Source organism: Dendropsophus ebraccatus, chromosome 6 (genome assembly GCF_027789765.1).
Source record: "Dendropsophus ebraccatus isolate aDenEbr1 chromosome 6, aDenEbr1.pat, whole genome shotgun sequence".
NCBI classification, from domain to species: Eukaryota; Metazoa; Chordata; class Amphibia; order Anura; family Hylidae; genus Dendropsophus; species Dendropsophus ebraccatus.
Window position 1 is genome coordinate 39,268,462 of NC_091459.1, and position 21,960 is coordinate 39,290,421.

Sequence of the window (21,960 nt, forward strand, 5' to 3'; positions counted from 1 at the left end):
AAGAACTTAGGCAATACCTCAGGTCTCATCATCCTCCAAACATTTAATATAATCCGACCAACTATATTTATCTCACTCATAGTTTCAGCACCATATTCATCTTTGTCCGCAGAAAATCGATTCTCATTTTCATCCACTGAAAGAAAACATAAAACCAGAAGCGATTATTACAAATACCAAAATATAATACCAGATATTATAGATCTAATACAGTACTTCTACAAAAATAAGACCAACCCCAAAAATAAGACCTGGCTTCATTTTGCAGGCTAATTGGAGTAGACTTGAAATATAAGCCCTTCTCGAGAAATAATCCCTAGTTATAGTCAGCTGACCAGATCCCTGACACTGGGTGGCTGAGCATCGGCCAATCAGTGCAAGACTTGTTATGCCCCGCCCCACCTGCTCAACACAAACTGCATCGGAGGCAGGAGGGGTAAGAAGATGCACAGTAGGGGACACTGAATATGAGGGCTGGAGGGTAAAGAGGGGGGAGGGAGGTATAAATTATGGGGGCTACCTGCACAAGGGGGAGGTGTACAGAATGGAGGCCTAACTACAGGAGACCTTACAGTACAGGAGCCCTATTCCACCGGACGATTATCGTTCGCATAATCGTTAACGATCAAACGACCGCTATTGCGAAAGACCTGAAAACGTTACCTCATTTCCATGGAACGATATGATCGTATGATGGTATTTGCGATCGTTTTTTCTTCGCTACTGCGTTCATATCTACTGCGAACGACTGAACGACGTCTTATTCATTGCGAACGATTTGCGAACGAGCAACGATAAAAATAGGTCCAGGTCTAATAAAGCGATCAACGATTTCTCATTCGGTCGTTAATCGTTAACTGCATTTCAACCGAACGATTATCGTTTAGATCCGAACGATTTAACGATAATCTGAACGATAATCGTCCGGTGGAATAGGGCCCTTAGAGTATGGCAGGTAACTACCATACAGAGTGGGGCTACAATGTAGGGGCATATACTGCATTTTCTGAAAATAAGGCCTACCCCAAAAATAAGCCAGTCTATTATTCAGAGGAAAAAAAATATAGATAAGACCCAGTCTTAATTTCAGAGAAATACAGTAACTCTGATGAATGCTAAAAACCAAGTAGTCAACTTGTGGGGATGGGATTTATAATTGTTAAATTAGGGGTCAGTAACCAGGTGTCATTTAACTAACTAGTCCAGCTTGAATACAAGATAATAGAACCTAATATAGTGGGAAATGGTCAGGATCCTTCTCCTTTAAATTGGGCCTTTCTCCTGCACACTTCCCCTCCACACAACAAGATAGCCAGTCACCTGCAGTTATGAGATCAAGCTGCTGGCAACAGGGTGTAGGATATTAAAAATATAGAAGCATAGCGGTGTAATGGCTGTCTGAAAAACTGGTCTCCTGTTATTAAACTTTAATCCCGCTGTGTGCAGAATGTAACGGGAGCTGTCTGGGTGTCAGGGTGATCTTCAGGCATCCCCATATTATGAAGTCAGTGCAGAGCTACACACACACTTTCTGCTTGGTGACAGCCCCCTGCATGCGACATCAGCCAAAGCCACACTTAGACACAGGCAGGGGCTGTCAGTCACAGAGCAGCAGGTGCTTATAGAGCTGTGCTGGACAGACTTGCTGCAATGACTCGGTCACTGTCTATGACTTGAGACAGCCCTGATGTCTCCAGGCTCATTTACATGCTGCACAGAACAAGATTAAAGAATTATCCAGGATTAGGGGGGGAAAAAAAACAGCTACTTTTTTGCAACAACAGCATCACTCCTGTCTTCAGGTTGTGTGTGGTATCACAATTCAGCTCCCTTTACTGCAAAGAAACTGAGCTGCAAAACCACATGCAAACGGAGGACAGGAGAGGTGCTGTTTACTCAAAAGAGGCCCCAAATATTCTGTAATAACTCTCGCCAGGACGAAGCGATCTGAACGTAGGAACAGGCAATGTACCTCTCAGTATATTGAGCTTCACATCAGAGATAAGGTGGGTGCCGGACAGCCACTTCAATGTTTAACGGCTATTATCACTTCCAAAATCGCATGTAATGCAAAGAATTACACATACGTCAAAGTATGTAGCATATTTTTTGGTTCATCCCAAGGGAAATTAAAGTGGTATTTTCTCCCCCCTCACTCCTTGTGTAGTTCTTAGATGCTGAGATTTGACATAAATCTGTATAAAATGGTCTTCTTTTTGCTCCAAAATCTCTTCTTTTTATTGGTGGACAGTGTCACCTAGGTGGGGGGCTTCATGGCAGCTTGGCCCTCTGCAGCAGGAAGATGGGGCCCTACCGCCATGAAGCCCCGCCTAGGAGACACTGTTAACCTTTGAAATGAAGCAAGAGTGAGGAGGGTGACAGTATCACTTTAAGGCTGGGTTCACACTACGTATATTTCAGTCAGTATATGTATATTTCAGTCAGTATTGTGGTCCTCATATTGCAACCAAAACCAGGAGTGGATGTAAAACACAGAAAGGCTCTGTTCACACAATGTTGAAATTGAGTGGATGGCCGCCATTTAATGGCAAATATTTGCTGTTATTTTAAAACAACGGCTGTTATATTGAAATAATGGCCGTTATTTACTGTTATATGGCGGCCATCCACTCAATTTCAACATTGTGTGAACAGATCCTTTCTGTGTTTTTAATCCACTCCTGGTTTTGGTTGCAATATGAGGACCACAATACTGAATGAAATATACGTAGTGTGAACCCAGCCTAAGGGTGCGTTCACACATGATCCGCAGCAGATTTGAAGCTGCAGATTTGCTTTGAACCTGCAACTTTAAATCTGTGCAATCAAATCTGCCGCGGATCGTGAACCCACCCTTAGGGTATGTTCACACTTAATAAAAGTGACGGAGTTCTGCGCCTGCCTCAGTGTCACACAGTGTCTCTATGGGAGGGGCTCGCACGCCTCGGCTGCTCTCCGCTTAAAGAATCGACAAAAGCGGTGGAATTCCGCCTCTTTTACTCAGTGCCAACATACCCTTAAACAGAATATTCAGGGACTCTTTTGAGTGAATCTCACTTTTTATGTACTGTATATAACAGCTGACAGCACAATACAGTACAAAATCTATAGCGTACAATAATTGGCTAAACATAATATTTATCTTCAAAATTAACTGATTACAGATTAATCGTAAAACGGTTTCCATTTGACATCCATTTGTCAGTGTACTCTTTAGTAACGGATTGTAAACACACCAGGTATTCTGGACATTTGCTGGCAGAGATCCACATTAAGGGCTGATGCCCTCTGTAATAGATAACCCCATGAGTGCATCTGGACTTCATATCCCAGCAAGATATCGGGGTCATACCTATAAAAAAGGGAAGGAAAAAATATTAGAAATTACAATACATGACAGCATGAAGGTCATCATAACATCCATAAGAACAAATGAGAAGTATTAATAAGAAGAATCTTCCGGTTTAATTAAAGCTTAAAGGGATTATCTGGGTAGCATGATGTTTGTTTTCAATTAATCCTTTAAGGACAGGGTCAATTTCCATTTCTGTGCTTTCGTTTTTTTCCTCCATAGCACTTGCACTTTTTTTACCTAGACCCACATGAGCCCTTATTTTGTGCGCCACTAATTGTACTTGGCAATGACAGGCTGAATTTTTGCATAAAATATGCTGTAAAACTAGAAAAAATTAAATGTGTGGTGAATTTAAATAATAAAATAAAAAAACACACTTTTTTTATTTGGGAGGTTTCGTGTTTACGCAGTTTGCTCTAGGGTAAAACGAACTTGTTATGCATGTTCCTCAAGTACGTTTACAATGATATGTAACTTCTGTAACTTATTTTATTTGATGGCTTTCAAAAAATTAAAACATAAAAAAAAAAAAAAGTTCCTTAAAAGCGCTCTATTACCATGCTTATAACGCTTTTATCCTTTGGTCTATGGGGCTGTGTGAGGTGTAATTTTTTGCACCATGATCTATACTTTCTATCGGTACCTTGTTTGCATATATATGACTTTTTGATCACTTTTTATTGCAATTTTTCTGGATTAGATGGATGCGACCAAAAATGTGCAATTTTGCATTTTGGAATTTTTTTCCGCTTATGCAGTTTACTGTGTGAGATCAGGAATTAAATAAATTAATAGTTTTGACGATTACGCATGCGGCGATACCAAATATGTTTGTTTATTTTTATTTATAAAATAGGAAAATGGGGGTGATTCAGACTTATTAGGGAAGGGGATTTTATTTTTTTAACACACACTTACTAGAAGGCCCCCTGGGGGACTTCTAGTATAACTGCTCTGACCTCTCAGATCCCCACCACTAGACCACGGGGGATGTCCAAAACAAGCCTTTTAAATGCAGTTGTCAACTTTGACAGCTGCATTTAAATGACTAATTAGTAGGCACGGCGATTTGACCGTGCCCGCTAATTGCCGCAGTGCCAGGCTGCAGATAGCACCTGGGATCGCGGCGGTTCCGGGATCGCGCCCCCCCCCCCCCTCTGAACGCCCTTAAAGACGCCAGGGCGTACATTTATGCCCTTGGTTGTTAAGGGGTTAAGCTCAGGGAGGTGATATTTAAACACACACAAAAAAAAAAACACAAGAACAAAAAATAAAATACGTTTACCTTCCCAACTCCCCTGTGTGTGTGAGGGGGCCTAAGACATCACATCTTCAAACCTGGATACACTGCCAGACCAGAGGTCAGTGATAACAGTGGCAGTGGGAGACTAAGTTAAATGTATGTGTTTGGTCAATTTCTTAAAACTTTTAATTAAAGGGATATTCCCCTCTGAAGTTATTATCCCCTTGTTATCCCCAAATATGCACAATAACAGCCTTCACAAACAAGATAAAGTATTTTAAATGGATAAGTGATGTCGAAAATGAGAGATAACCAACATTATAAAAGAACAGCAGCAAAATTTGACTAGTAACAAAGATGAGACACCAAGTATGAGTATACCATACCTGGCCGTACTGAACATTCATGTGTTTGGGAAGTTGAGCAGAGATAAATTTAAAAGGAGTGTGGGCACCTTAAAGGGGAAAACTAGGTTTATTGTGACGTGTTATGTTAAATTAAATATATTTCAAATGTACTAGAATTTCTTATAATGTATCATTTGAAAGACATAGACTTACTAATTCCTTATGTGCATGTTTTGTTTGATTATCTGTTGTTCTTGGTCATGGCCCGCCTTTGGGCATCCACTACCCCGAGTTACTCATGCTCAGTTTAGTTGCAGTCACGTGATCAGTCCTATTAGTACTGGCAGTTGGTTTTCACTTCACATGCAAGCAAAGGGGATTGTGGGAGATTGTATGCAAGAGTCACAGTTTAGAGAGGTAACCACGGGGAAGAAAAACAGTATAGGGATGTAAGTTAGGCTGGGTTCCCGATACGTTTTTGCAATCCTTTTTTTTTTTTTTTTTTTTTTTAAACGGATGGAAAAAACAAGACGCAACTGTGTGCATCAGTTTTCTATTGACTTCCAATATAAAAAAAAAAAAGGATCAAAACTGATCCGTTTTTTTTTTTTTTGACGGACACAAAAAAGTGGTCAACCACGTTTTTGTGTCCGTAAAAAAAACTGATGTTTTTTATTTTATAATGGAAGTCAATGGAAAAACGGATGCACACAGTTTGCAAAAAACGGATTGCACAAACGTAGTGTGAACCCAGCCTTACTTTACTAAAAAACAAAACAAAAACAAAAAACATTTGTTCTCCTGTACATATATGTATATGGTGCACATCTGATTTTACAGTCTTTGCTTTGTGACACCACCCCTTTAATTACCCTGGCATGAAAGCAGAACATACCTCCTGATTAAGATGACTAATTGTTCAAAGAGTTGTTTTTCATCTCTGACATGTGTTATATGAAAGCCGGTGACTCCAGATCTGGTTAGTAAGGGTTCTCTGGCATCTAAAATATTAAACACAAGAAAAACTAACAATATAAATGCAGCTTGAGGCTTATTTAAAAAAAACAAAACAAAAAAACAAGCAGTACATGAGCGCCACAAGTACATGTAAATAAACTAATTCCTTATTTTGAGGTTTGAGGTGTATTTTGAAATTGAGGTGCAGTTAAAACAGCATGAAAAAGCATAAATATATTTTTAGTTCTCTCAAGGCAATTGTATAAGAAAACAGTCGCTTGCACATACAGATCAATGCATTAAACTATTCAAATTCAAAATACTATTTAACTTGTATTGGGGAAGAGGGGGGGTGCGAAGTTGATCAAGCAGTCTCTGTCTAGATATAGCTGTCAAATATACTAAGATAGTTGGCACTTGAGCTTGCCCCATGCTAACTTAATTGTGACTGTCAGCTTCTAAAAACTGCTGGCAGCCACTGGGTAAGCAGCAAACTTGGTTCTTGTGTTCTCTCTATACCTCCTCAAACCTCATGTACCAGTCATTAAAAAACAAAACAAAAAACTTTTGATATGTCAGAGACTTATCAGAAGTTTTTATCAGTTGGGGTCTCAGTGCTCAGAACCCAATAGTAATGAATTCTAAACAACTAGGCAGAACAGGCAATAACAGACATAAGTCTATAACTAAGTCTATGGGACTGTCCAGGTTTCAGACAGAGTTTGGAGAAGAGCATGCAGTAGCGAGTACCTATCCCCACTTGTTCTGCTGATCAGGGAAAGTCTGAAAACTCAGGTCCCAACTGATAAAAACAAAATAGATAAATGTGTTTCACCTGTTTACAGAGATAAAATAGATAAAATCCATAGTGGTGTGTTCACTCCAAAAGCTAATAGTCAGATTAAATAAGATTAATACATAATAAAACATTGACATGGGTGTATGCACCTTTACCAGCAGTCTCGTGTTCAATCACAATTGCACCGCTCAATTGTTTCTTGTCATTGCCTGGTAGAAGAGAGTCTGATGACAGACAGTAAAACACAGCACAGATGGGGTCAAATTCAGGATCTGGCTCCAAATCGCGCCTGGTTCTTGCATGTAACTCCATGCACATGAGTGTCAAGTGCTGCACCTGTTAAAGGAATGGGCACAATTTATTACAGCACATACTGAAAGGCTATTTAGGGGATTACATCGGTCTGATTACAGTATTTCAGAACACTATGCAGTTAATTAATAACACTACACTGTTTGGTAGCAGTAAGGCAAAAAAACTGAAACATTGAATACAAAGATTTGCCTCTAAAGCCTTTGCGAAACGCATGGCTTAGAATCCTGGTGGGAGATAGTATACACTCCAGCTGCTTGGAATCCAATCCTAGTCATTGAATAGCGGCTGACAGTTCAGACAATGTAGAGTGCGGCTCTGACCTCACTCTCCATTGTGTGCTATGGGTAATTGTGATGTGGGCACACACGAATGCGCTCACATCCCAATTCTAAAGAAATGAAGTTTATCTGGCCGATACTGCAGTACAGGCCAGGATGAACTTAACTGACACCGGCCTTTCTGTGACCCGGCTGGGTCATAGACCGTCCGGTGTCACTAGATGTGAACCCGGCCTATGTCTGAATCCATGTTTTCCAGGCAGTCTTAGGACCTCCTCCAGCCACCGGTACTTAACTGCAGAGTGTTTGGACAAACCAGAGTGTGCTCAAGGTTCGCTCATTTCTACTGGTAAGTATTCATCCTTTTGGCTTAACATCTTACCTCATGTAAGGCCTTTGCGTCTTGTAAATTCTGTGCACTGACTTTGAAGCCATACGAGTTATTAAGAGAAGGACCCTCAATCTGAGAACTTTCTTTCTTCACATCAGCCATGGCAGCGAACTGATTCTATAAATACGGGAGGAAAAGCATTAACGCATATATAGAGATGCAAGAGATTAAGTTACAGCAGGTCTAGTAATCCATCATATCTAGTAGAAGCCAATCAGATGCTGCTCCCTGACTTGTTAGCAACATATATACACACTATATGGAGTAAAGGGGGGCTTAACAGGGATATATCCTTTGGATTCTTTTTTTTCCCACATTCATGCTCAGGCAGGAGGTAAGAAGCATAGAATTGTCCAAAATGTCTTGGTTTGCAAAAATGTGGGGTGTCTATACTTGTTGAGGACACCTTTGTCTTCTCAGTATAGAAAGAGGTACAATATGGTAAAGGTGGTTATGTTATTCTATTGTGCCTTGTCAATAATGTTCTATATACACTGTGTATGGTCCAAACACTAAGCAGCATGAATTCCGGAGAAAAATCATCCACATTACATGTCAAAGTGGGATCCATAATAGCTGCGGGTGACTATATGGCCTCTACTCCTTCTTCCAAACAGTTTCCCAATAGCAGGTACATGACAGAAACATGCCTTACATGATATTTTGCGTATACAACACCAAAGTGAAAAGGATTCCACATTTTACTCTCATCTTCATAAAATATATATACGAGAATAGATTATTTCTTTATTAATAACTCTTCACTCTACAAGGTTCATTCCACTAAAGTTGGTACTAACTCTTGGTCAAATCCCTCACTCATAACCATGATGGTAAAGGGACATTTTATCTGAAATTATGGCGCGATACACAGTACCATCTGCTCAAGTTTATACTTCTGCCACCTTGGATAAACAATTCTTAACCCCTTCAAGTCCCGATCACTCAGTGATTGATGCTTGTTCTGTCACTGAGTACCTTAAACACCGCAATCGCTATAGATTGTGGCGTTTAAGGGGTTAATGAGACGCAGCTGCGGGATCACGGCTGCCTCTTATTACGCTCAGTTGCCCAAGCACTTGGTATGTGCAGCAGGAACGTATATCTACGTATTGCTGACGTGAAGGGGTTAAATACTAATGGAATCTGGCAAGGGTGCCCATTGTCACCTATGATATTTACACTTGTTATGGAACCACTGGCCCAGTACATAAGGTTGTCCCCTATTAAAATAGGTGCAATAGAACACTGCATTGGTCTTTTTGTAGATGATGTGATTTTAAAGCGTAACTCTGTAATAGGTTTTATGTACTAAAAGAGTTTCCTTCTGTACTGAAAAAGCAATCTCCCAGCCTCCCCCCTCACATCAAATGAAGCAGGATTTCTGTGTCCATTATGTGGCTATGGAGAGGGGAGGGGCTGTTAGGAGTGACTGAGCACGGAGGATTTCTGCACAGCACAACACCCTGCAATCTTCTCTCAGTAAGTTCATAGATAAGCACTGACCTTTCTGACCCCAGAATCCTGCGTTTTAGCTGCCCAGAGAGTCTACAAACAGCTGACCTTCATGTCACCTCTTCCTGCTCCCTCATCTCCCTCAGCCCCTCCCCCCTTCATAGGCTTACAATGGAGAGAGCAGAGCCCGTCTTCACTGGCTTCTCTGTAATGAAGACGAGTTTGCCTGATAATGCACAGATAAGAAGTCAGGGGGGGAGACTGGGAGATTGCTTCTTGAGTACAGAAGGAGGCTTTTTTGGGTGTTGAAACCTATAACAGAGTTTTTTAAAATCGCTTATACTACTGATTTCTGCAATAAAAAAAAATATGACAGTTACGCTTTAAGTCTTTTCTTCCCAAAAGAATCTCTAAAAGCATTAGTCGTTATACTGGAAACATTTGAAAAGGTCAGCTACTATACAGTGAATGCTTCTAAATCACTCATCTTGAATATGGGAATGCCCCCTCATACACAAGCCCGCCTTCAGGACTGTCCTTTTTTAAGTCTTGGTAACTTCTAAAACAGCTCAAAATTGGAAATCTACAAAACTGCCCTCGATTGTATAGATAATACAAGCAGTGCAATACCACTGCACAATGGAGCATATGTTGAGGAGAATAATAATACTAACAAACAATTTAATATTACACCTACCTTTAACTGAGTAGTTAACAGAACTCGCCGCAGTTTATCAGGGTTTCCTCCTCTTCTCTGACTCATTTTTTGAAAACGAGCGTCTAGAACACAAATAAACATAATGACCATGATGTCAGAATGTAGCTCCACAAAACACACAGGGCCAGATTCATCCAGTGTGTAAAAAAAAAAAAAAAAGTGGTGTAAATTGCTCATAGTAGCCAATCACAGCCCAGCCTTCAGCTCTGGTAAAATAAAAGCTGGCCTGTCATTGGTTACTATGAAAGTTTACACCAGAGTCTAACAAACTGTAGATTTATCAATATCCATTTTTACTGAACATCTTCTATTTGACCAGAGATGAAAGCTGAGCTGTGATTGGTTGCTATGGGCAGTTTTCTATGAACGTTCCTGGCCAATAATCGGGCCGTGTAAAAGGCTCTTAATTGTCATACTTCATGGGCCAATTATTGCTAACAAGCTTTCCTAGAAATGATTAGCTGATAATCAGGCCGTGTTAAGGGGCCAGAAAGTGTTGGCTGATTTGAACTTTTTTGTGGCCAGCAGATGTGGAGCCGATAACAATGCATGATAATGGTGGTGCGAACGATACAGCAATCTTTTGTGTAGCCTGAGCGTTTGATCTATTGTGCCTTGTAAAGGAACTGCACACAAGAGCCGATCTTACTGATCGGCTCTCACTGCTGTCTGCTGCCACCCCCGCTATTGAACGCAGTGACATGCTGCAGGCCGAAATTGTGATCTTTAAGGATGTTGAAAAACCACAATTAGCCGATATCAAGCATGTTAACCAATCCTTCCCTTTCGAGATACACTAATAACAACTGGCGTGATTATTACGAAAATATACGTTACCTGGCCATCTATATACACATAGTATACGCTCCGGCCAGGATCCATGGCGGCACCGCAAACAACTGACATGTCAGTTTTCTGCGGCCGCTATTCATTGAACAGTGGCTGCAGAAAACCCTGTCAGTGCACAAAATGGAGCGTGCGGCTCCGGCTGCTCACTCCATAGTGCGCAGGGGAGAGTTCTGATGCGGGCACGCACGGATGCGCCCGCATCAGAACTCTGCGGCTCTTTTCAGAGACCGGCCGTTCCATGACCTGGACGGGTCACGAAATGGCCGGTCTGTTACGTTGTGGGAACATAGCCTTACACTGAACAGTTATTGTCCTGAACAGTCGGTAATCGGCCAAATGAGGCAGATAGTCGTTCAGTGTAAAAGGGCCTTTAGTCAAGAAAAGTAAAACAATGTTTACTGGTTACACAATTTTACATGGTTTAATGTTGCATATAAACTTTATAATCTGCACACATTGCTACATTTATATAGAGCTACATACCAGATGTTACCGGGGTAAGCGATATCAGATCAGGAGAGGCCGCTCCAAGCCTCCTTTCAATAACTGGTGTACTATGTAGACAAACATGTTTGGTTTTGTGCCTTTTTTGCTTCCGTGGAGGAGGGGAAGGTGTTGATATTCTTATTTCACTCTTCACACTTCTCACAGTCTCCTTAGAGTCATCCACCACATGCTCATCATTTGGGGATGAAATCATATTCTCCTCTATCCAGTCCCTGCAGTCCTCAGGAGATGGTTTATGGTCGGGACATTCAACGGTCTGCCAAGGCGTCAAGACTGGTGACGCCGGTGATACACAACTATCAGAAATTTCATTTTCAAGAGTCTTTTCATTTAATTCGATGTTCACTTCCTCGGGTGGTGATCCGGTTAACCCTTCAACTTCACCACAGTCTGAAACTAGAAGGGAAGGAGGGGGGCTGGCTATACGGATCTTTACTTTTTCTCCATTCCCTGGCTGATCCTCTAAACTTGCAGGCTGTGCCACTAAAATCTGGACCTCCTTTGGAGGCAAGCTATTGCAGCCGCTAGGTACTGAAGCGGTCTTAATATTTTTATCATCATCTGTCTCTTCAATTAAAGGAATTTTACTTGATGTCTTCGAGGATTCATACAGTTCCTTTGCCTGAAGCCATAGCTGAACCCTCTCGGGAGCAGGTGCAATTTTACAGGGCATGATCACCAGCTTTTTATCATCATCTGGATTCGGTTTATGCTTCTCTTGCTCCATAAGCAATCTATTCATTCGAGTGGGTGATACAGGCCTAGGGTTTTGCGTCATTGCTGAAAAGGCAGTCTTCCACAGCTTTAGTCCCTCCAAAGAAAAATCCCCTTCAAATTCTGGAAGATTATTTGGTAGCTTTGTCTCAATGGTGAGAATGCGGCCTCCGACCTCTCTAAATAGAAATAAGCACAAAATATTTAGGGCTGATGAATAACATTGGACATAAGCAACAGAAATCACATATTACTATACTAAGGGTACATATTATGGATGAGCTGCATTAACCCTGTGCTTCATCTATACTTGCAGCCAATACCTGGCAATCCCAGCAAACAATGAAAATTCATAGCAAAGTACTTTATTAATAGCCGAATGCAGATAAAGTACAGGGTTAACAACATATCACATACACATCTGGCACTTAAGAGGACCTGTCACCCCCCGTGCCGGGGTGACAGGCTCCCGACAACCTGCTAGAGCCCCTCATACTTACTTGATCACGCCGGTCCCAGGCGGGTCCCTTTCGGCCGGTCCTGGGACTGAGATATCCCTGCGGGAAGCCCGGCGCACGCGAGCCGCTGAGATGAGTCCGACGCTCATAGAGAATTCTCTATGAGCGTTGGACTCATCTCAGCGGCGCATGCGATCAAGGAAGTATGAGGGGCTCTAGCGGGGGGTCAGGAGCCTGTCACCCCGCCACCGGAGGTGACAAGTCCTCTTTAACACACCAACACTTTATGTACACTATAGTGCTGCAGTTGGTCTATGAAGTGAGCACAGGGGCTGAGCCCACATCATAGAGCAGTGCTTCTCAATTCCAGTCCTTAGGCCTCACCAACAGGTCATATTTTGAGGATTTCCTTAGTATTTCACAGGTGACATAGTTATACTCAGTGCATCAGGTATTATCACAGCTGTTCTTTGTATGGGAAATCCTAAAAACATGACCTGTTGGTGAGGCCTGAGGACTGGAAGCACTCTCATAGAGAGTATGTACCGACTGCTAGTAGTCAACAGCAATCAGGGCATTTTGGAGGTTCAATGACAGGTCAGGCACCTGTCAGTGCTCCAATTGGACCATCACAGTGACTGTACTCAATCGGCAATCTAATCTGCCTCAGTCAGACCCTACAATTAGCGTGCCAAGCTATTGCTGCACTTAAAATATGGACCAGTAATCTACAAATTAAACTGCACTACTAAATGTTTTAAATCCACCCTTAAAGATAGGAAGGAAGGTACAATCAGATAAAATGTGCTGTTTTTAGAAAAAGAGGTCACATCTCTGTACCGTTTTTCTTCCCCATGGATCTATTCACTTCCTGGTTTCCGCTCTGAACTGTGACCCTGCTGTTGCTATGCAACAGTGCAGACACTTTTCCACAATCCCCCTTGCTTGCACATGAAGTGAAAACCAACTGCCAGTACTAATAGCACAGATCATGTGACAGATTGAACTGAGCACGAGTAACCCAACCTAGTGGATGCTGGGTGAGCCGTAACCAAAGCAACAGGTTATCAAAACAAAGCAAGCACATGGGGATTAGCGAGTCTACATCTATCAAATGATATATTTTCAAATGTACAAGAATTTCTTAAAATGTTTGTTTAACCCCCTCCCAAAATAACCTGGGCATTGAGGCATCAATGACCCATGGTTGTTAAAGGGTTAAATTACCATAATGCATCAGTACAGACCAAGTTTTTTTCCCTAATACCACCGCTTTAAAGCAAAGTAAACCTAAAGCTTCCACCAATTAAAAATGAAGGTAAAAGGTGTACAAATTACAAATGTGGGTAGGACACAGAAAAGGTACGTCATTCAAGATTTTGGGTAATTACTAGAGATGAGCGAACCTCGAGCATGCTCGAGTTCATCTGAACTCGATCGTTCAGCATTTGATTAGCGGTGGCTGCTGAAGTTGGATAAAGCCCTAAGGCTATGTTGAAAACATAGATATAGTCATTGGCTGTATCCATGTTTTCCAGACAACCTTACAGCTTTATCCAAGTTCAGCAGCCCCAGCTAATCAAATGCCGATTGTTTGGGTTCGGATGGACTCGAGCATGCTCCAGGTTCGCTCATCTCTAGTAATTACTCATACATTTCTAGTACAATTGTTACTTCATGGGAAAAACAAGTATTTAGTAAAGCAGAAAGGGCAGGAGAGACCTTTTTTAGCATGGATAAACACACACACATTGTTTTATGCTCACCTTGGTTTTTCTGGAGCATCAGAAGGGTTACTGAAGAATGGTTCTTGATAAATGGTTTCCATCAGGTCATGATCCATTAGAGTTGCCATAATTTCTTCCCGACTAGGTGGAGACATTAGTGGCTTTAAAATATGCACTGGCCGAGGTGTAGCGCTGCCATTCTTAGACTGAGACGGAGAACTCATGGATCTCGGAGAGCTATCTGGAGTGGGTGTCAATCCACCGCCATGTCTTGAAATGTATAGTTCTAAGTCTCCATCCATAAAATCAATTTCAGGGGAGGAAGCGAGTCCAGTAAAAGATGAACTGGATACAGATTGGTTACAGGCATTGAGTGCTGCATCCTTAGTCTTATTATTTAAATCTGTATGAATCCATTCAGACTGTGCTGCACTAAATGAGGCGTTTTTAAACAGCTCTTGGCTCCCGAGTCTACACTTGTTGTTCTCTAAATCCTCAGCATTCTGAGTAAAAACTCGATCTACTGATGGTGAATGATGAAAACTTGGAACAAGTAATCCATTTTTAAACTGGTTAACAAGAGGGCTTTGTTTATTGTCTGCAGAAGATTTTTCAAATAACTCGGGGCTAAGGGAGCTGGGTCTCAAAAGCACTTTTTGGCTTGAAGCACTGCGGACATTTGTATGTTCCACTGGTTTAGTCTCCGGTTTTATACGCTCGTTTTCTGTGGTACAAGTAGGGAAGGGATCACTCAAAAATTTCTGGGGCAAATTTTGATCAGCTGGAATAAATTGGCTCCCAGTATATAAACTGCAAAGGCCAGTTTGCCCAACAGCATTGATATCAAAATTGTAGTTATGCTCAGGAGATAAACTATCTTCAAGTGAATAGCAGCTTTCAAAACCTGGGTCTGCAAAAACGGCAGGACTTCCATCAGACGTTGAGCTCTTAACATGGCGATCTGCCTGATGTTTAACAGAGGTGGTTTTCGTACTTTTGGGAGCTTTCGGCTTTGTGTTGCGAGGAGCCCTTGGTTTTTTGTTGGGTGTTGGGCACTGAGATTTTTTTTTAGTACACTTTGGTTTGGTCTGAGAAGATTGAGCACCTTTGAGTTTCGGACTGGGCTCTTCTAACGCAGCTGTCTTTTCTTTCTCTTGCTTTTTGTGAAGCAATTCCTTTAGGACGGCGATCCCACAATGTGCATCCAAGACTCCTTGCGAAGCACTCGATTTTAGAGTGTTCTGAAGAGTTTGTGTGCAAGAAAATATGTCGGGCAAACAGTTTTGACTAAATTTATGAGGCGTAAATTGTGTCCCATCAAACAGTTCTCGTTTTTGTTCCCAAGTTGCCATTTTAATGGGGCTTCTTAAAGAGGTCACCAAAGAACTGCGGGGCAACTGACTCTCGGAAGAGGAGTCATTTTGTTTACTATGATCTTGGTTACTTGTTGCCTGTTGCTGGCTGTTCATTGTGCACGGTAAAAGTTTGGACTGCAACTTCTCAAAAAGCAGAGCGTCAGGGACACTTTGGGAGTCCCGTAATTTTACAACAGAGGCTAAAAGCCTTTTCTGAACTTCAGTTGGATCCTCCTCTTGAGCAAAAGGATTACACTTTAAGGTAAATTGTGCATTTTGTATTACCTGAGAGGGACGAATAACTGAACTTGGGATCGGATTTTGAGTTGTGTTATTTGTCTGGAACACATTTGGAACTTTTGCATTATTTATCTTGAATGACTCCATGCCTTGACTTAATGGCAGCGGCGATGATGCAACACTAGTTGAAACACTAGCCTCCTTGTGAACAATGTTACTCTTCTGACTGTTAGAAGTGGTTGTACTAATGAAAGATTGTGTGCTTTCCTGACAGTCTTCCTGTTTGTAAGAAGATGAGAGCTGTGTGGAGTGTACATGCCCAGTCGAAAAGCCAGACAAAGTAAAGTCTAATGATTGAGTATCAGATGTTGATTTTGATTCATCTACCTGGGTAACAGACTGATCTAGAACCAATGGCTCTGGTCCAGTTGATCTCTTACCTCGGTCTTTGATTTTCGTATGCTTTCTTGGTGCCTTCTCGCTTTTTTTCTGTCTAGGTTTCCCCTTCTGTCTTTTACAAACCTTGACCAGTTCAAGCTGATTAACTTTGTTTCCCTGTCTGTTCACTGTGGGAGGGCTTAAAGGGCTCTTTCTCTTGGTTTTGTTTGTTGGGGACCTTCGTTGTCGTTTTTGAGAACAAGGTTCACCTTCCTTCTTCCCTGCCATAACGGAATATGTTTTAAAGAGAGGAGTCTCTTCAACGGGACTTTTCTTCAGCTCTTCTGCTTTGGGATCTGTTGGTGACCAGCAACGTGGAGGAGACATATGTATCGGGCTTGGACTTCTTTCTGTAAGAAAGCCCAATTTTGACATAACATCCTTGTAGTCTGTATCACAATCCTCCGTTTCAATGTTATACGATGGTGTGGGAGGTGTAAGGAAAGTACATATTTTTCTTCTCCGCGGAGGTAGGGGTCGATTAAGGATTTGACCCTCTGTCTTTGGGACCTTCCCAGGCTTTTTCTTAGCAGATTTCGGTTTAGTTTTTCTCTTATTGGTCTTCTTTGGTACTACAGGGTATAGCGGATATTTGGTTGCAGGGGAGTCTGGTACTTTGGGCCAGAAATCTTTTAAAGGTGCCATTTTATCATACAACTTAAGTTTCTCTTCTGTTAATATTACACAGTCTTCACTAGGATCTAACTTTCCTAACTTTACCTTCATATTTTTTCTGCCTTTAAATCTGTTAATGATGATATATTTTATAATTACCGGTGGTAGCTTATTAGATACCTTTCTACGTTTGCGCGACTTTTGAGGGTTACTTGCATATTCATTGGCTTCAACAGACTGAGGTAGATTAACTTTTGAGTTGCTGGCTCCCAGGCTTGCCTCCCCATCTTCGCTGTCAAAATTGACTTTCCTCTTTGCCCTTAAAGTATATTTATTTCCATAAAGTGCTGAGGAAGGGTCAGAATCTGTATTGCCCTCTTCAAATTGACATTCAAAGCTATTCATTTCACACATATTTCCTTGAAATGCTCCATCTTCCATCATGACGGCAATGTCACAGGATGGTACTCTATCGACATCAGGAGGACTTTTGCTACAAGCATTACCTGGAGCATAGCTGCTGTCTTTTACCAGTTCTATTTCATCTAAATCGACGGAGGCCTGGGCCGAAGAGTCCGTTATGTCTGGCTTTATCGAATGCTGCTGGTCTAGTTTAAGATCACTTTTTGTATCGTGTATTTTATCTTCCTGGTGGTCCACGTCCCCTCCAACGTTTATCTGCTCTTTACTCACAGAGCCTTTCATCTTCTTTGAGAGCTTTAATCTTGATGTTTTTTTAGGCTGCTTAATTTTGCAAGACACCGCTGTAGCTTTCTGTGGCCGGTTCAAGCAGTTTGAAAGAACAACACTGGGAAAAAACTTGTAATGGGTCGCCTGATGGTTAACACTGGTCACTTCAGCTTTATGTTCCTGGAATTCCTCATATCGTACCTTCATTTTATTAAGGCTTCCTTCATTAATATCAGCCTCTACAGTCCTATCACAATTTTCAGTTAAGGCTGCATGTGCAAAGCTGTTTGGGGGAATATTACATTTATCGCTTGTGTCGGCAGTTTTTTTAGCTTTGTTATTACTCAGGTCTATGAAGTTTCGGTGAGTTCTGTCCAAAGTACCTTCGCTGCCGTGTCGGTTCAAATGCAAAAAGGAAGCGCCGTCCTTTTCTTTTCTAATGCTGGTGAATTTCCTGCACTGCAGATGTCTGTTCACAGAGGAAATCCCATCCTCGTAGACGTTCTTGTCTACGGGACTGGCTGGAATAGGGACAATGTCATTCATAACAGCTTCTTTATGTAGGATTTCTGAATGGGCAGAATTGTTGAAGGGTGCTGGATATTTTATACTGTAAGTGCTATCATTTGTGAAGTTGTGGACGGAAAGTTCAGTTCCCTTTTCCACAGGTGACTGGGAGAGCTCTTCTATTAACCCCTCTTTTTTTAACACGTGAGGAGATGAAAGGGCACTTGTGTGCTGACATTGGAATGCGGTTTTGGCAGAAGACTGTGGCTCCAGGGAAGCAGCATCTTTGTGAAAGATGGAGGGTTTTAGTGACAACTTGCTCTTTGCGATGACAGAAGAGTGGGTTAGAGTACTTTCATTATTCATGGCATTATCTAGAAAAGAAATGAAATAAATGATTTAACATTCTGTTTCCAAATACATCTAATTTTTTGGGGGTTAATTATCTTTTCTGTCTTCCTCCCCCAGTTCTGAGCTGCTGCTTTCACTTGAAGACACAGAAAACTGAGTGTGAGCTGTTCTTTCCATCTCCCCATTCCCTTCTGAGATGGCACATGTAAACAGTGTCCCTGGCTGTCTGTCTCTGCACTCTGTGATTTTGGTAAGGTTAATCACAATGAGGTCACCAGCAACTTGACCTCAGATTAACCCTCCCAGCATTACGGAGTGCAGAAACAGATGGCCAGGGACACTGTTTAAATGAGCTCTCTCGGAAGGGAGGAGGAACATCAGAGCATAGACGCAGTGAACAGCTCACGCGTAGTTTTCTGTGTCTTCAGCAGAAAGCAGCAGCTCAGAACTAGGGGAAGGAGACTGAAAAAATAATAAGTGTAAAATGAACTGTTAGTCTCCAGGAGGGAGGGATGATTCAACATGTATTTTACCTGATGAATGGGACGGAATAGCCCTTTAACAACATAGCCCAATTGAAAAGGGACACAGTAAAATTTATGACCATGAAGCTTAGCAGAGAATGGATGTTCTGGGATTTGTAGCAACCCTAGTATCAACAGTACTATGTGATCACTCAATAAAAAAAAATATTTTTATTTACCACTGTTTTCATCAGCTGTGCCATCTAACTGAGGTATAGAAAAATCTGCTAGAAACATTTTATTACTGCTCCACTCCATTTCATTGTCTGTGGAGTCGTCCTCCTCTGAAGAGCTTTCATTACTGTTTTTGCCAAGGCTACAACAAAAAAGAAAAGTAAATGTTCAATTCAGAAACATCAAAACCCACAATCTATATTTTCCCACTATTTGCAAAAATTTGAAATATATATGACTTATTGCTGCAGGCCCCAAAGTGTTCCCTGAACAGTGGCGCTCCCAGCCACCCAGCTATACAGGGAAATGCAGAGGTCTCATTCACAAGAAGTTGCACTGAAGTTTCCTGCATAGCCGGGTGACTGAAATGTGACTGTGCAGGGAAAGACTGTAAAATAAGGCAGCTCCCCTTCATTCTCAGGATGGGGAGGGGTCCCAGAGGCTATCCTAAGGATATGATATTACTTTATCAGGTCAGAATACTCCTTTAATTACTTGTCACACTAAAGTGTATCTGTTTAAAAAAACTTTGGCATGTCGTAGAGGCGTCAAAAATGTTAGAAAGATCAGGGAAGGGCATATGGCTGATCTCTCTGCACATGGCAAAACTGTTGCAGAGACCGAGTAAGGCCTTATTCCCATGTTCCACATACACTCCATATATACGGACGGTATGCAACGGAATAGATTATTAGAACTCACCACTTTCTCCTGATATGCTGCTCTTTCCCTCCCACTATATATACACCAGCCAGACCACTGCTTTTAGACTAGAGTGATGGTCAGTTACCTAGACAATAAGCTGTCAACAATGGGAAGGAAAGGGCAGCTTATCAGGAGGAGGCGACAAGGTTGCTAAAGGAATGTATTTGCAAAAATATTTAACTTGATAAGTCCTACAAGTATAACTATTAGTTGAGATAAGAATACCCCTTTAATTAGAAGTCTGTCTGAGAGTAGATTTACACGTACCGGATCCGCAGCGGATTTCATGCTGAAAATCCATGTAGTGTGAAGGTCTATGGGGTTACATATCCGCAGCGGAACTTTCATTCCACTGCGGATATGTAACCCGGTCCCTTTAACCCCCCGCCACCCGGAGCATACATTACCTGCTAAGTGCTGAGGCACTGTATGAGGCTCCCGGCTCCCCATCAGCCAATCAGTGCATGGCAGCACTGATTGGCTGATGGGGAGCGAGAGGAGCCAGAAGCCCAATACACAGCCGCGGCACCGAGCAGGTAATGCATACTCCAGGCCGGGGGCTGCGGGGCGCGAGGGGTTAAAGGGGCCAGGTCACATACTGGCAGCGGAATAAAAATTCTGCTGCGGGTATGTGACCCATTCAACTTCACACTACCAGGATCTGGAGTGTTTTTCGCTGCAAACTCGCAGCGTGAAATCCGCTAAGGATCCAGTACGTGTGAAGCTACCCTTACTGATGTGCAAATAGCAGGGAAGAGAACATTCTTCTTGAACACTTCTTTTTTAACTCTACAACCGTTCAATGAGTTCTGGGTTGCTTTAAACTGTAGGATATAAAATGTAATATGTAACAAAAATCAAGTTTGCTATATGGGGGGTGAATGATGTACAAGTTTGTCTGTTTGTGTCTGTGTCTTTCTCTTACTTTTTTTCTCTGCTGGCCAGCAAAACCTCTTTCTATCCACTATTATTTCTGCAGACAGACAAGTGCAGCATTTCCCACCAGCACACACATCCACCAGCATACAAACAGCATCACAGCTTACCAGGAGGAACCAGAAGGGAGGGGGTGCTGGGTTTATATGGAGCACTGACCTGATTACTGCCAGGTGAGGCTGAGCTGGAGCTATGCAGCTATAGTGGGTTTTGTATTCCTGGTTATTTTTTGTATTTCTATGTTATTTGTTTTCACAATATGTATTATAATTTTATGCTGTGTAAGAAAAGGACAAGTTTGTAGCACTTTTATGTTTAAATCTAGACTGATGTGTATATTTCTTTAAGAGTGTTGCATTTTGGGTAAATTGGGTATAAAGACACCTGGAATCCCTAGGTTTAGAGAGAGTCTGGCTCAGAGTATGTGAGCTGGGAAAGCAGGGTGCTGCTTGATACCAAGGCAGCTGCAACGAACCCTGATTTGCTGTATATTATTTATTTTGCTTAAAATAAAGAAGAATAATTTTTTTTTGCTATGACTGAGTGACATTGCTTCTTTTTGTGACCTCAACAAATCCCACACCTCAACAGCCCTTCTACTGGAAGTCAATGGCAAATGTATGCAGCTGTATAAGCATGTAAATCAGTAGTTTGAAGGAAGTGCCCAAACTTGATGTTACAGTGCCTAGTAAATATATAAAAATCATATATATATATATATTAAATATTTATATATATATATATATATATATTAAATATTTATATATATATATATATATTAAATATTTATATATATATATATTAAATATTTATATATATATATTAAATATTTATATATATATATATATATATATATATATATATATATATATATATATATATATATAAATAAATAAAAAGCTTTCCAATCTACAGCCTTTATATTTCCCACCTAAATGTCAGGTATAGAAAAATAAATAAAGGTAAAAAAGTTATTAATTTATTAAAGTGGTTGTCCAAAAACATCTCAAAAATGTTCTTAAGACAGTATTTACCTCTAACTAATCACAGGCATGCCCGTAGTGCCTTTATTGATACATGTCGCTGTCTCCTTCGCTCTATAGCAAGAATGACGTTGACACAGCAGGGTACTCCCTGCTATCCTGGAGCCCTTTCTCCATCCTACCTCTGTCGTTCCGTGCTTCTTACAGTACTTCAAGCAGTGCTCTGTATACTACTCTCCTCTGGATAGGCTGTAATAGATAGTTTCTGTCATCGGTACAAAAAAAAAAAAATTCTACTTTTTTTTTCTCCACTATGCTTTACGTCATTT

The 21,960-nt window shown here is 41.3% G+C and overlaps 1 protein-coding gene across 3 annotated transcripts in view; it reads right to left on the minus strand.

The window, feature by feature from the left end:
* The window catches only part of REV3L (REV3 like, DNA directed polymerase zeta catalytic subunit), a 124,441-nt gene that overhangs the window by 28,164 nt on the left and 74,317 nt on the right, over positions 1 to 21,960 (minus strand). The window contains exons 1-10 of one of the 3 annotated variants that reach the window (XM_069974848.1): positions 21,683 to 21,839; positions 19,013 to 19,149; positions 14,153 to 18,332; positions 11,191 to 12,107; positions 9,838 to 9,920; positions 7,677 to 7,802; positions 6,851 to 7,037; positions 5,841 to 5,946; positions 3,237 to 3,352; positions 18 to 136 (exon numbers count right to left, since the gene is read on the minus strand). In XM_069974848.1, the coding sequence (XP_069830949.1) occupies positions 18 to 136; positions 3,237 to 3,352; positions 5,841 to 5,946; positions 6,851 to 7,037; positions 7,677 to 7,802; positions 9,838 to 9,920; positions 11,191 to 12,107; positions 14,153 to 18,332; positions 19,013 to 19,091 (5,913 nt within the window). In that variant the 5' untranslated portion in view covers positions 19,092 to 19,149; positions 21,683 to 21,839. Of the gene's footprint in view, positions 1 to 17; positions 137 to 3,236; positions 3,353 to 5,840; positions 5,947 to 6,850; positions 7,038 to 7,676; positions 7,803 to 9,837; positions 9,921 to 11,190; positions 12,108 to 14,152; positions 18,333 to 19,012; positions 19,150 to 21,682; positions 21,840 to 21,960 lie in introns of those variants that run through there. The other 2 variants (XM_069974847.1, XM_069974846.1) reach the window with 2 other exon arrangements.